Below are 11,558 nucleotides of genomic sequence, written 5' to 3'. Positions count from 1 at the left end.
TTTCATTTTGTGTTACTAATCACTTAGCAACCGAACCGGTATCCAATACCCGCGTGCTACTAGGAGTACTAGTAAAGTACACATCAACATCATGTATATCAAATATACTTCTTTCGACTTTTGCCAGCCTTCTTATCTACCAAGTATCTAGAGTTGCTCCGCCTCAGTGACCGTTCCCCTCATAACAGAAGCACTTAGTCCCGGGCTTGGGTTTAATCTCGGGTCTCTTCAATAGTGCAGCAACTGCTTTGCCGTTTCACGAAGTATCCCTTCTAGCCCTTGCCTTTCTCGAAACTTAGTGGTTTTACTAACCATCAACTATTGATGCTCCTTCTTGATTTCTACTTTCGCAGTGTCAAACATCGCGAATCGCTCAAGGATCATTGTATCTATCCTTGATATGTTATAGTTCATCACGAAGCTCTCACAGCTTGGTGGCAGTGACTTTGGAGAACCATCACTATCTTATCTGGAAGATTAACTCCCACTTGATTCAAGCGATTGTCGTACTCAGATAATCTGAGCACACGCTCAACGATTGAGCTTTTCTCCTTTACTTCGTGGACAAAGAATCTTGTCGGAGGTCTCATACCTCTTAACAAGGGCACAAGCATGAAATCACAATTTCATCTCTTTAGAACATCTCTTATGTTCCGTGACGTTTCAAAACGTCTTCGGCGCCTTGCTTCTAAGCCATTAAGTATTTTGTACTGAACTATCGTGTAGTCATCAGAAATGTGTATGTCGGATGTTCACAACATCTACAGACGACGCTCGAGGTGCAGCACACCGAGTGGTGCATTAAGGACATAAGCCTTCTGCGCAGCAACGAGGACAATCCTCGGTTTTACAAACTCAGTCTGCAAAGTTTGCTACTATCAACTTTCAACTAAATTTTCTCTAGGAACATATAAAAACAGTAGAGCTATAGCGCAAGCTACATCGTAATTCGCAAAGACCATTAGACTATGTTCATGACAATTAGTTCAATTAATCATATTACTTAAAAACTCTCACTCAAAAAGTACATCTCTCTAGTCATTTGAGTGGTACATGATCCAAATTCACTATCTCCAGTCCGATCATCACGTGAGTCGAGAATAGTTTCAGTGGTAAGCCTTTCTATGCTAATCATATAAATTATACGATTCATGCTCGACCTTTCGGTCTCATGTGTTCCGAGGCCATGTCTGCACATGCTAGGCTCGTCAAGCTTAACCCGAGTGTTCCGCGTGTGCAACTATTTTGCACCTGTTGTATGTGAACGTTGAGTCTATCACACCCGATCATCACGTGGTGTCTCGAAACGAAGAACTGTCGCAATGGACAGTCGGGGAGAACACAATTTCTTCTTGAAATTTTAGTGAGAGATCACCTCATAATGCTACCATCGTTCTAAGCAAGATAAGGTGCATAAAGGATTAACATCACATGCAATTCATAAGTGACATGATATGGCCATCATCATGTGCTTCTTGATCTCCATCACAAACCACCGGCACGATCTTCTTGTCATCGGCGTCACACCATGATCTCCATCAACGTGTCGCCATTGGGGTTGTCGTGCTACTCATGCTATTACTACTAAAGCTACGTCCTAGCAATATAGTAAACGCATCTGCAAGCACAAATGGTAGTTTAAAGACAACCCTATGGCTCCTGCCGGTTGCCATACCATCGACGTGCAAGTCGATATTAACTATTACAACATGATCATCTCATACATCCAATATATCACATCACATCGTTGGCCATATCACATCACAGGCATACCCTGCAAAAACAAGTTAGACGTCCTCTAATTATTGTTGCATGTTTTACGTGGTGACCATGGGTATCTAGTAGGATCGCATCTTACTTACGTAAACACCACAACGGAGATATATGAATTGCTATTTAACCTCATCCAAGGACCTCCTCGGTCAAATCCGATTCAACTAAAGTTGGAGAAACCGACACTCGCCGGTCATCTTTGAGCAACGGAGTTACTCGTAGCGATGAAACCAGTCTCTCGTAAGCGTACGAGTAATGTCGGTCCGAGCCGCTTCGATCCAACAATACCGCGGAATCAAGAAAAGACTAAGGAGGGCAGCAAAACGCACATCACCGCCCACAAAAACTTTTGTGTTCTACTCGAGAAGACATCTACGCATGAACCTAGCTCATGATGCCACTGTTGGGGAACGACGCATGGGAAACAAAAAATTTCCTACGCGCACGAAGACCTATCATGGTGATGTTCATCTACGAGAGGGGATTTTTGATCTACGTACCCTTGTAGATCGCACAACAGAAGCGTTAGTGAACACAGTTGATGTAGTGGAACGTCCTCACGTCCCTCGATCCGCCCTGCAAACCGTCCCACGAACCGTCCCGCAATCCGTCCCACGATCCGCTCCGATCTAGTGCCGAACGGACGGCACCTCCGCGTTCAGCACACGTACAGCTCGACGATGATCTCGGCCTTCTTGATCCAGCAAGAGAGACGGAGAGGTAGATGAGTTCTCCGGCAACGTGATGGCGCTCCGGAGGTTGGTGGTGATCTAATCTCAGCAGGGCTCCGCCCGAGCTCCGCAGAAACGCGATCTAGAGGTAAAACCGTGGAGGTATGTGGTCGGGCTGCCGTGGCAAAAGTTGTCTCAAATCAGCCCTAAAACCCCACTATATATAGGAGGGAGGGAGGGGAGGCGGCAGCCTCAAAACCTAAAGGTTTGGCCGAAATTGGAGGTGGAGGAGTCCTACTCCAATCCTACTTGGAGTAGGATTCCACCTTCCCACTTGGAAACTCTTTCCACCTTGTGTTTTTTCCTTCTCAAACCTTATGGGCCTTAGTGGGAACTTATTCCAGCCCACTAGGGGCTGGTTTATCTCTTCCCATAGCCCATGAGACCCCTTGGGGCGTGACACCCCTCCTGATGGTCCCCACACCCCTCCCGGCACTCCCAGTACACTACCGATGAGCCCGAAACTTTTCCGGTAATGCCCGGAAACTTTCCGGTAACCAAATGAGGTCATCCTATATATCAATCTTCGTCTCCGGACCATTCCGGAAACCCTCGTGATGTCCGTGATCCCATCCGGGACTCCGAACAACATTCGGTAACCAACCATATAACTCAAATACGCATAAAACATCCTCGAACCTTAAGTGTGCAGACCCTGCGGGTTCGAGAACTATGTAGACATGACCCGAGGGACTCCTCGGTCAATATCCAATAGCGGGACCTGGATGCCCATATTGGATCCTACATATTCCGAAGATCTTTATCGGTTGAACCTCAGTGCCAAGGATTCATATAATCCTGTATGTCATTCCCTTTGTCCTTCGGTATGTTACTTGCCTGAGATTCGATCGTCAGTATCCGCATACCTATTTCAATCTCGTTTACCGGCAAGTCTCTTTACTCGTTCCGTAATACAAGATCCCGCAACTTACAGTAAGTCACATTGCTTGCAAGGCTTGTGTGTGATGTTGTATTACCGAGTGGGTCCCGAGGTACCTCTCTGTCATACGGAGTGACAAATCCCAGTCTTGATCCATACTAACTCAACGAACACCTTCGGAGATACGTGTAGAGCATCTTTATAGTCACCAAGTTATGTTGCGACGTTTGATACACATAAAGCATTCCTCCGGTGTTAGTGAGTTATATGATCTCATGGTCATAGGAACAAATACTTGACACGCAGAAAACAGTAGCAACAAAATGACACGATCAACATGCTACGTCTATTAGTTTGGGTCTAGTCCATCACATGATTCTCCTAATGATGTGATCCCGTTATCAAGTAACAACACTTGCCTATGGCCAGGAAACCTTGACCATCTTTGATCAACGAGCTAGTCAACTAGAGGCTTACTAGGGACAGTGTTTTGTCTATGTATCCACACAAGTATTGTGTTTCCAATCAATACAATTATAGCATGGATAATAAACGATTATCATGAACAAAGAAATATAATAATAACTAATTATTATTGCCTCTAGGGCATATTTCCAACAAACACAAGGGGGGACGGGGATATCAACATTATGGATAAAGCCAACGCGTATCAGCAGAAGAAAAAACTGGAGATTCCCAAGTCATTCAAAGGTAATTCTTTTTCTTGTCTTGATAATCATATTCTGGCGGACCAAGCTAGGAAAATAGATATACACATTGGTAATCATGAACCTGAACAAAATACTATCATTGATGACATGATTGATGATGGAAAACTAAGATGCCTTCAATTTGCTGATCTTAATCTGTAGATTGTTCTCCCTGATAATTTAGATGTGAATATTCAGAACCAATGCTCACCTGATGACACTATTCCAAGTTCTAAAACAGCGGGCACTATTGTTTTAGTATTGGATAGTCCAACCCTTCTTACAAAAAGTAAGCCTTGTGGCTTATCTCACCCATTTAAAATTCCATGATAGGAGCTTTCTGGAATATTAGGGGTTTAGGCCAACAAGGGAAATTACAGTGCCTAGGGGACTTTATTAGTAGTCATAGAATTGACTTTGTGTTTTTTTTGAAACTAAAAGAGAAAATATTGATAACCACATTTTGAAATCCATTGCAAAACCGTGGGATTTTGGGCATAGTTTTCCTTACAAACCGGGCCGCAATGTTCAATGTTTGGTTTTCTATCCGGTTTTTCCCTTGGATATGTTCAACATATATTGTCTTGAGGACAGCCAAGCAATATGTTTAGATATATATTCAGACAATGAGTTCTACCCCTGGTCATTTAAGAAAACAAAAAAGTTGTTCAAAGAGCATCATCACAGGTAAGAAGGGGGGCCAATCTCATTCCATGGTAATGCAAGCAAGCAAGCAAAATTAGTTACGTGCCAAATAGTAATTTCGCAGCCTCCAGGTGTTTGATTGGCTGTTGCTTGATTTATGTCCGAGCTAACAAGGGAAGAGCACACTAGAGGTAGCTAGAGCTGAGAACATAGGGAAATTGCTTTGGGAGACTGAGCTTCATGGAGGCCTTTAAATGCAAAATTCAAAATTCGTGAAATTCATATTTTTACAGTTAAAAAAATCTGAAAAAAATACATAGATGGATACCTAATGCACAAGTGTGTAAATTTTCAGGACGAAATATGTTAAAATGAAGGCTGTAAAAAAACAAATCAAAGAGTTTTTAACACATGATATTATTCGTCCTCCCACACCATGAATTTGTTTTTTTATACATATCGTACTCAATGTATTTCAATCTGAAATTTTACACGCATACACCTTACATCCTTGTTTACTTGTACAATTGTTTTCTTTGGAATTTCTGAACTCGATTTTTTTTTATAATTTGACTTTTCCAAAAATTCTGCCTCCAGGAGGTCGAGATCCAAAACACCATTCTTTATCTATACCTACTAATAAAGGGATTAGTGCTTTTGCCCGTCTATCCGATAATTACCCCAAGCTGCTATAAATTATCCATTATGCCATCCATAAATAAGAAAAAAAACAATTTGTTTTTTTCCTTCACAAGTTGTTGCGCCAGACTTTGGTTTATCACCTAGTCATCTGCTAAATTACAACAAAGACACAAGTAACCCACTGGCTAGAGCACCACCCTTCTACTCGAGAGACCCAAGTTTGAATCCAGATTATCTCACTTATCTACCGTTTTGTTTAGTATTTTTGTCAGACAGATTCAAATTCATTTTAGTATATTCATATCTTTCAAATCCTATATATATATAGAAACTTTATTCATCACCCAGGGTGTAGAATAGTTTATTCTTCACCCGAGATAATTTTACGATCAATTTTAAAAAGTTACATTTAAAATACAAATAGTTAAATTTATATCGAATCACTATGTAAAATTTGACAAAAGATAAAACAAAAATATAGGTCACAAGACCAGAAAAAATTGAATTTAGTGTATTTTCTGCACTATTTTTGTATGTTCGTAATTTTACATGACATAAAATATTTTTACGTTGATAATATTTTTTATGCTCTCTTTTGCGTGTAAAATAAGACAAAATTTATGGAGCGTAAAATTACGGTGCATTGATATTAAAATAGAGCAGGGTGAAGAATAACTATTCCTCACCTAGGGTGACGAATAGCACGACCCGATGAATAGAGTTTCTATGTTTTTATGTTTGTAATTTTACGTGATATAAAATATTTTTTATGGTTACTATGTATTTTTTTGGTCTCTTTTTATGTATGAGATAAGATTAAAATTTCAGAAACGTAAAATTACGGTGTATTGATGTGAAAATAGAGGAGGGTGAAGTTATTCTTCACCCAGGGTGACGAATAGCGTGACCCTATATATATATATGTGTGTGTGTGTGTGTGAAAATTCCTGAGAAAATTGTGTAGATTTCAAATATGTTATTATCTTGCATGGAAATCATTTCAAAAAAATATATTTTTATTCCTTTTTAGTGTTTTTATCGGACATATTCAAATATTTTTTAAAATGTTGACATCTTTCAAATTCTAACTCGAAATCTAACTTGTTATATATGAAAATTTGTTAGAAAGATGTGTAGACTTCAAATATTCTTTCCTCAATTAATACCTTCTTTCTATGGGCTACTTTGGAAATGCATATTATATATGTTTCTACACCATTTAAATTGAGTACATATGACAGTTTGATGCTTTTACAAAAGCTATTATTGGCCCATAGGGGATGTTGATTCCTACCGGCCATCATATGCTAAAGGTTACAACAGGTGTATAATCACCCTTTCTGTTTTACACACTGCACAATACCCGACCCCTATACGATGATGTACACTAAAATATCAATACGAGCTTCAAGTAAACAAGTGGCTTAATGTTGATTTTCATATTATCTGAACTTGTGCCTATAACACAAAAAATATTAATACGAGCTTCAAGTAAACAAGCAACCTTGAACATTTGGTATGCATGTCCTTATAGATTGAATGTTTTCAGTGAAGATGTCTAATATGTTTGCAACTAAATTAGATCTTGACTTGGGTTACCGTTGCAAACACATATATCAGCAAGACAAAAATAATTCTTTTAATGCACAAGAGTACTAAAATGCACTCTCGCTGTCCTATAATATAAGACGTTTTTATTTGACACTACACATGATATTTTTGTTGTCTAAGTAAGTAGGAACACATTGAGTACACTTTAAAAACCATCCACCTTTGTCATGCAACATCATGACAAATTTCAAAAGATTTGCCGGTGACGCCAGGTGTGTGTATGCATATTTGCTAGTAAGCACATACATACTCAACTCAGACATACAAAAAAAGAGAGACTAGACCATGTATATATGATCTGCTGCATTGCCCATCCTCCTCCTCCACCTCCTAGCATTACATTACATTGGTTTAGTTAGTTATTCCAAAGACCAGACCAGACAGACTCAATCTGAATCATCATCATCATCTTCTTCTTCTTCTAGAGTTAGAGTAGACACACAGAAACAGCACATGTACATACACAACACATACATGGCTGGCAGCAGCAGCACACAAGAGAGAGAGAGAGAGAGCACAAGACATTTTGACTTTCATTTACAGCCAGCAGCGCCTCATTTCGATTTCAACTTGAGCGGCTGGCTCACCAACGCCTCCTTGATCCGGCTGAATACCACGCGCACCGGCACACACGCCACCACCAGCTGCCCCGTCCCTGCCCCCGGCCCCTTCCTCCTCCTCCTCTCCTCGTCGCCCCCTCCTCGCTGGCTCGTTGCGCCCAGGGACGACAGCCTCCGCATCTTCCTTGGGGACGACACAGCCGATACCGACACAGCCGGCTTCTTGCTGTGTGGCCGCCACAACTCGTCCTCCGACGCCACCTTCCTGCGCACGCTCCTCCTTGCCCGCACCGGCCGAGGGGCCGCACCTACCTCCTCCTCCTTGCTGTGCGGCCGCCACAGCTCGTCCTCCGAGGCCTTCCGACGGCTGCGCTTCGCCCGCACCCTCTGCGCCGACGCCGGCACAGCGCGCTGCGGGGCTTCCTCCTCCACCTCCTCCTTCACCTTCACTAGCCCGTTGGCGCCACTGCTCGTGGAAGGAGGGTGGTCGCCGCCGCTGACGCCCCGGGTGGGAAGGTGGCGGTGCGCGGCGTCCCGTACCCCGTCGACGCTCGGGGCGGTAGGGTGGCGGCGCGCCGCATCCGGCACTCCGTTGACGCTCGGGGCAGGAGGGAGGCAGCGCATGATGTCCCGTACACCGTTGACGCTCGGGGCAGGCGGTTGGCGGCGGACGGCGTCCTGTACACCGGCGACGCTCGGGGCAGAAGTTTGGTGGCGGGCAGCGTTCGGCACACCGTGGACGTTCGGGGCGGGAGGGTGGCAGCCCGTGGCGTCCAGCACCTCCACGGAGACCGGGTACCCAACCACAGGCCTCCTGCTCGATCTGCTCATCAGGGACACAAGGGGCACGTGCCGCCCCTTGCTGCCCCCGCCGCATCCCTGCCCGCTGCTTAGTTCCACATCATACAGGGACGGGTTCAGCTGCAGGGTCTTGGTCGGCTTCACAGCAACATGGCATCTCAGATCTCTGCGCTGGGGCGGCGCCGGCTCCGACATCACAGGTGGCACAGAACCGGTCTCGCCGTTTGAATGATACCTGCCTATGGTTCCAGAGGGCTCTTCAGGCTCACACTTGATTTCAGACCGCTGCCACAGAGCCGCATGGACGAGAGCGCCAGGGAGCATCACAACAAGGCTTTTATCATCCTCATCAGGTGCAGCGGCACTCTTCGCCGTCCTTCTCTTCAAGAGGACAACCTCGTTGCTTGGCGCCGGTTTATGCTTTGCTGCCCTGCCCTTCCGGGTCCTGCCGCCGCCCTCATGGTCGGCAGAGCTCATGGTTTTCTTCTTGGGATTTCTGCTGTCACATTGCGAAGACATGCCATCCTTGCTGCAGTTTGAAGCCCGCTTAGTGCATTCCCAGGTAGGAGGAGCCTTTGTTGCAGCACATGGTTGGTGGGCGTGCAAATGATCTGGCAAAAATTTAGGTGGTAAGTAATGCATTCCTCACAAGTGCAAAAAAGGGATGGAAAGAGAAAGATTGCAGGGTGTGGAGCAGTAGATAGGAGCGCATAAAACACTCAGCACCACAGTTAAATTTATTTATTTCTGCAATAGATAGATAGCTCATCTATCTATTCCGAATAAGTTGTCATGACTATATGTCAGGCGTACCGTGAACACCACAGTTTAATTTATTTATTTATTTTCTGTAATAGATAGATAGTTCATCTATTCCAAATAAAAGTTATTCCACATTCATGACTATATGTCAGGCGTACTGTGAGCTCTCTATATTCTTCTCAACACATGCATGAAGCATCATCCATTAGAATGGTCAGCAGATTGGCAGTGTTGGGTCATCCATTACAATGGTAAGCAAATAAGTTGAATCTTTTGTGTAACAGACAGACAGACAGATACTTCATATATTCCAAAAATAAGTTGCTGCGCATTCGTGACTATATGCCAGGCGTACTGTGTGCGTTCTATACTTGTCAACAGATACACGAGACAGTATTGGGTCAAGATTGCTAGCTTCAAGTTTAATTGACATAAAGGTGAGGGTCATGGCTTGTTCAACCTCCTTGGTCACACAACATTAGTTAGTGTAACTATATATCTATTGCTGCACTGCACTGCACAGAGATTCAAGACTAAAACTGTAGTTGCTCTGAAACAGTCTTTCCATGGATAGCTATATATATATATATATATATATATATATATATAAGTAGTGAGGTAAGTGGCGATGGGCATTCTTGCCAACAAAGGACTAGAGATGAACTTGCATTGCATCAATCATCAAGATAATAACAAAAACAGAGAAGAAATGGTTAGTTTACCTGCTTTCGAGATACTCGGGGCGGCAGGTTGATCCCCAGGGCCAGGGCCACGGGTGAAGGCATCGTCGAGTGGCCTTGTGACGCAGGAGGTTCCATTGACACCCTTTGCTTGCTCCGGCTTTAACTTATCCAACGACGTATCCAAGCCCAAGCCATTGCTGGGCTTGAAGCCGCCGTTGCAGAGCTCCGAGAGCGGGCGGGACCTGTCCTTCTTCCTGGAGAGCCCGCAGGGCAGGTTGTTGTCAACCTGGTCCGTGGAAGGAGGCACCTTGCTCCTCTTGGCATCGTGGCGAGCCTGCCTGCTCCTTGTCATCTGCCCGGTGGTGGGCTTCGGGGGGGATCCGATGTCGGTGAGGTCCCTCATGCGCCTGGCGGCGGGCGCGTCGTCCTCGGAGTCGTTGGGCGTCTTGCGCTTCCTGGGCGGCGGTGGGCCGGAGGGGGGCCCTTGCTGGGCGGCGGTGCTTGGTGCCCTGGGGCGGAGGCGGAGGGCGAGGCCGAGGCCGAGGCGGGCCCGCTCGATGTCGAGGGCCTGGAGCACGGCGTCCTCCTTGCGGGCGTTCCTGGAGGAGCCGGCCCTGCGTCGGCGCGCCGTCTGCTCCTCGGTCCTGCGGATGAGGTCGTCCAGGTCGGCCTCCCCGCATCGGAAGGGCTTGACGCGCTTGCTCCTCTCCAGGTTGCACCATTCGCTGCAAGGGAGGAGGCAGGGCAGGGGTCAGACAGAGCGGAGAGCCGAGAGCGGAGAGCGGAGGAGCAACAACAAGGGAGGGCGGCGTACACGAAGGCGGTCCCGTCGCGGCGGCCGAGGAGCAGGATGGGGGTGGCGGGCGAGCGGGGCGGCGCCGGGCAGTCGTCGGGGAGCTCCAGGCGCGAGGCCACCCTGCCGGGCCACCACGACCCGTTGGGGCGCCGCACCCACACCAGCGCCCCCACCGCCGACACATCCGCCTTCCCCATCTGCCGGCCAATTCGGTCGATCTCCCTTCCGCGGAGCGAGCGGAGCCAGCACGGGCGCGCGCGGCGGGTGCCTCCGGCGCCGGCGCCGGCGACGGCGACGGCGAGGTGGGGGGGAGGAGGGCTGGGGAGGCGCCGCGAGGGAGAAGAGGGGGAGGAGTCCGCTCCAGTCCACCACACTGGCTATTACTCTCTTCTTGCTGGGCCTGAGTGGGCCGTCAAGCCCACAGAGTAGGCATCCATCCCCTTCCAGGCCAGTCCAACGAGGCCCATTAAGTAGGGCATCTACAACCATTAACTAGAACAAATCTTGTCTCAAAATATATAAGTATTAATTAGAACAAATCTCTACTTAAATAATAATTTAATTACATCAAATATGGAGCAACGATTCGCATGATGGATGCCCTCTCAGGATTTTGCTTTCTCTACACGATTTTGGGTTTTACATGTTTTTTCGTTTTCGCTCCGTAGTTACTAGGTTTGAAAAAAACTGATTATTTTTGCAAAAACTAAATGTGTTTATTTTTCTTTCACGGTAAGGCACAAATTTTCTTCTCCGGGAGACACATACGTGCTTTTCATAAATAAAAAAAATGTTTTCTCTTCGCTTTCACGAGAGGCAGATATTTATTTCTCATGAAGACATATATTTGCTTTCGTAAAGAAGCTAAAAAGGGAAAAACTTCCACAACTTCAGAGTCTTCAGAAACAAAACGCGTGAAGACTATGCCTACTACATCATCAGCTCGAGTGGATGCTACTCCCCT

The 11,558-nt window shown here is 45.7% G+C and overlaps 1 protein-coding gene across 1 annotated transcript; it reads right to left on the bottom strand.

The window, feature by feature from the left end:
* Positions 1 to 7,378: 7,378 nt before the first annotated feature.
* On the bottom strand, positions 7,379 to 10,921 carry LOC123421994. Its single transcript, XM_045107644.1, has 3 exons — positions 10,613 to 10,921; positions 9,838 to 10,523; positions 7,379 to 8,964 (listed from the first exon to the last, which is right to left on the bottom strand). The coding sequence occupies exons 1-3, from the start codon at positions 10,789 to 10,791 to the stop codon at positions 7,547 to 7,549; spliced, it is 2,283 nt and encodes a 760-aa protein (XP_044963579.1). The 5' UTR covers positions 10,792 to 10,921; the 3' UTR covers positions 7,379 to 7,546.
* Positions 10,922 to 11,558: the final 637 nt, after the last annotated feature.

This window comes from Hordeum vulgare, chromosome 1H (genome assembly GCF_904849725.1).
Source record: "Hordeum vulgare subsp. vulgare chromosome 1H, MorexV3_pseudomolecules_assembly, whole genome shotgun sequence".
NCBI lineage: Eukaryota > Viridiplantae > Streptophyta > Magnoliopsida > Poales > Poaceae > Hordeum > Hordeum vulgare.
This window is presented reverse-complemented; position numbering and strand designations above follow the sequence as displayed.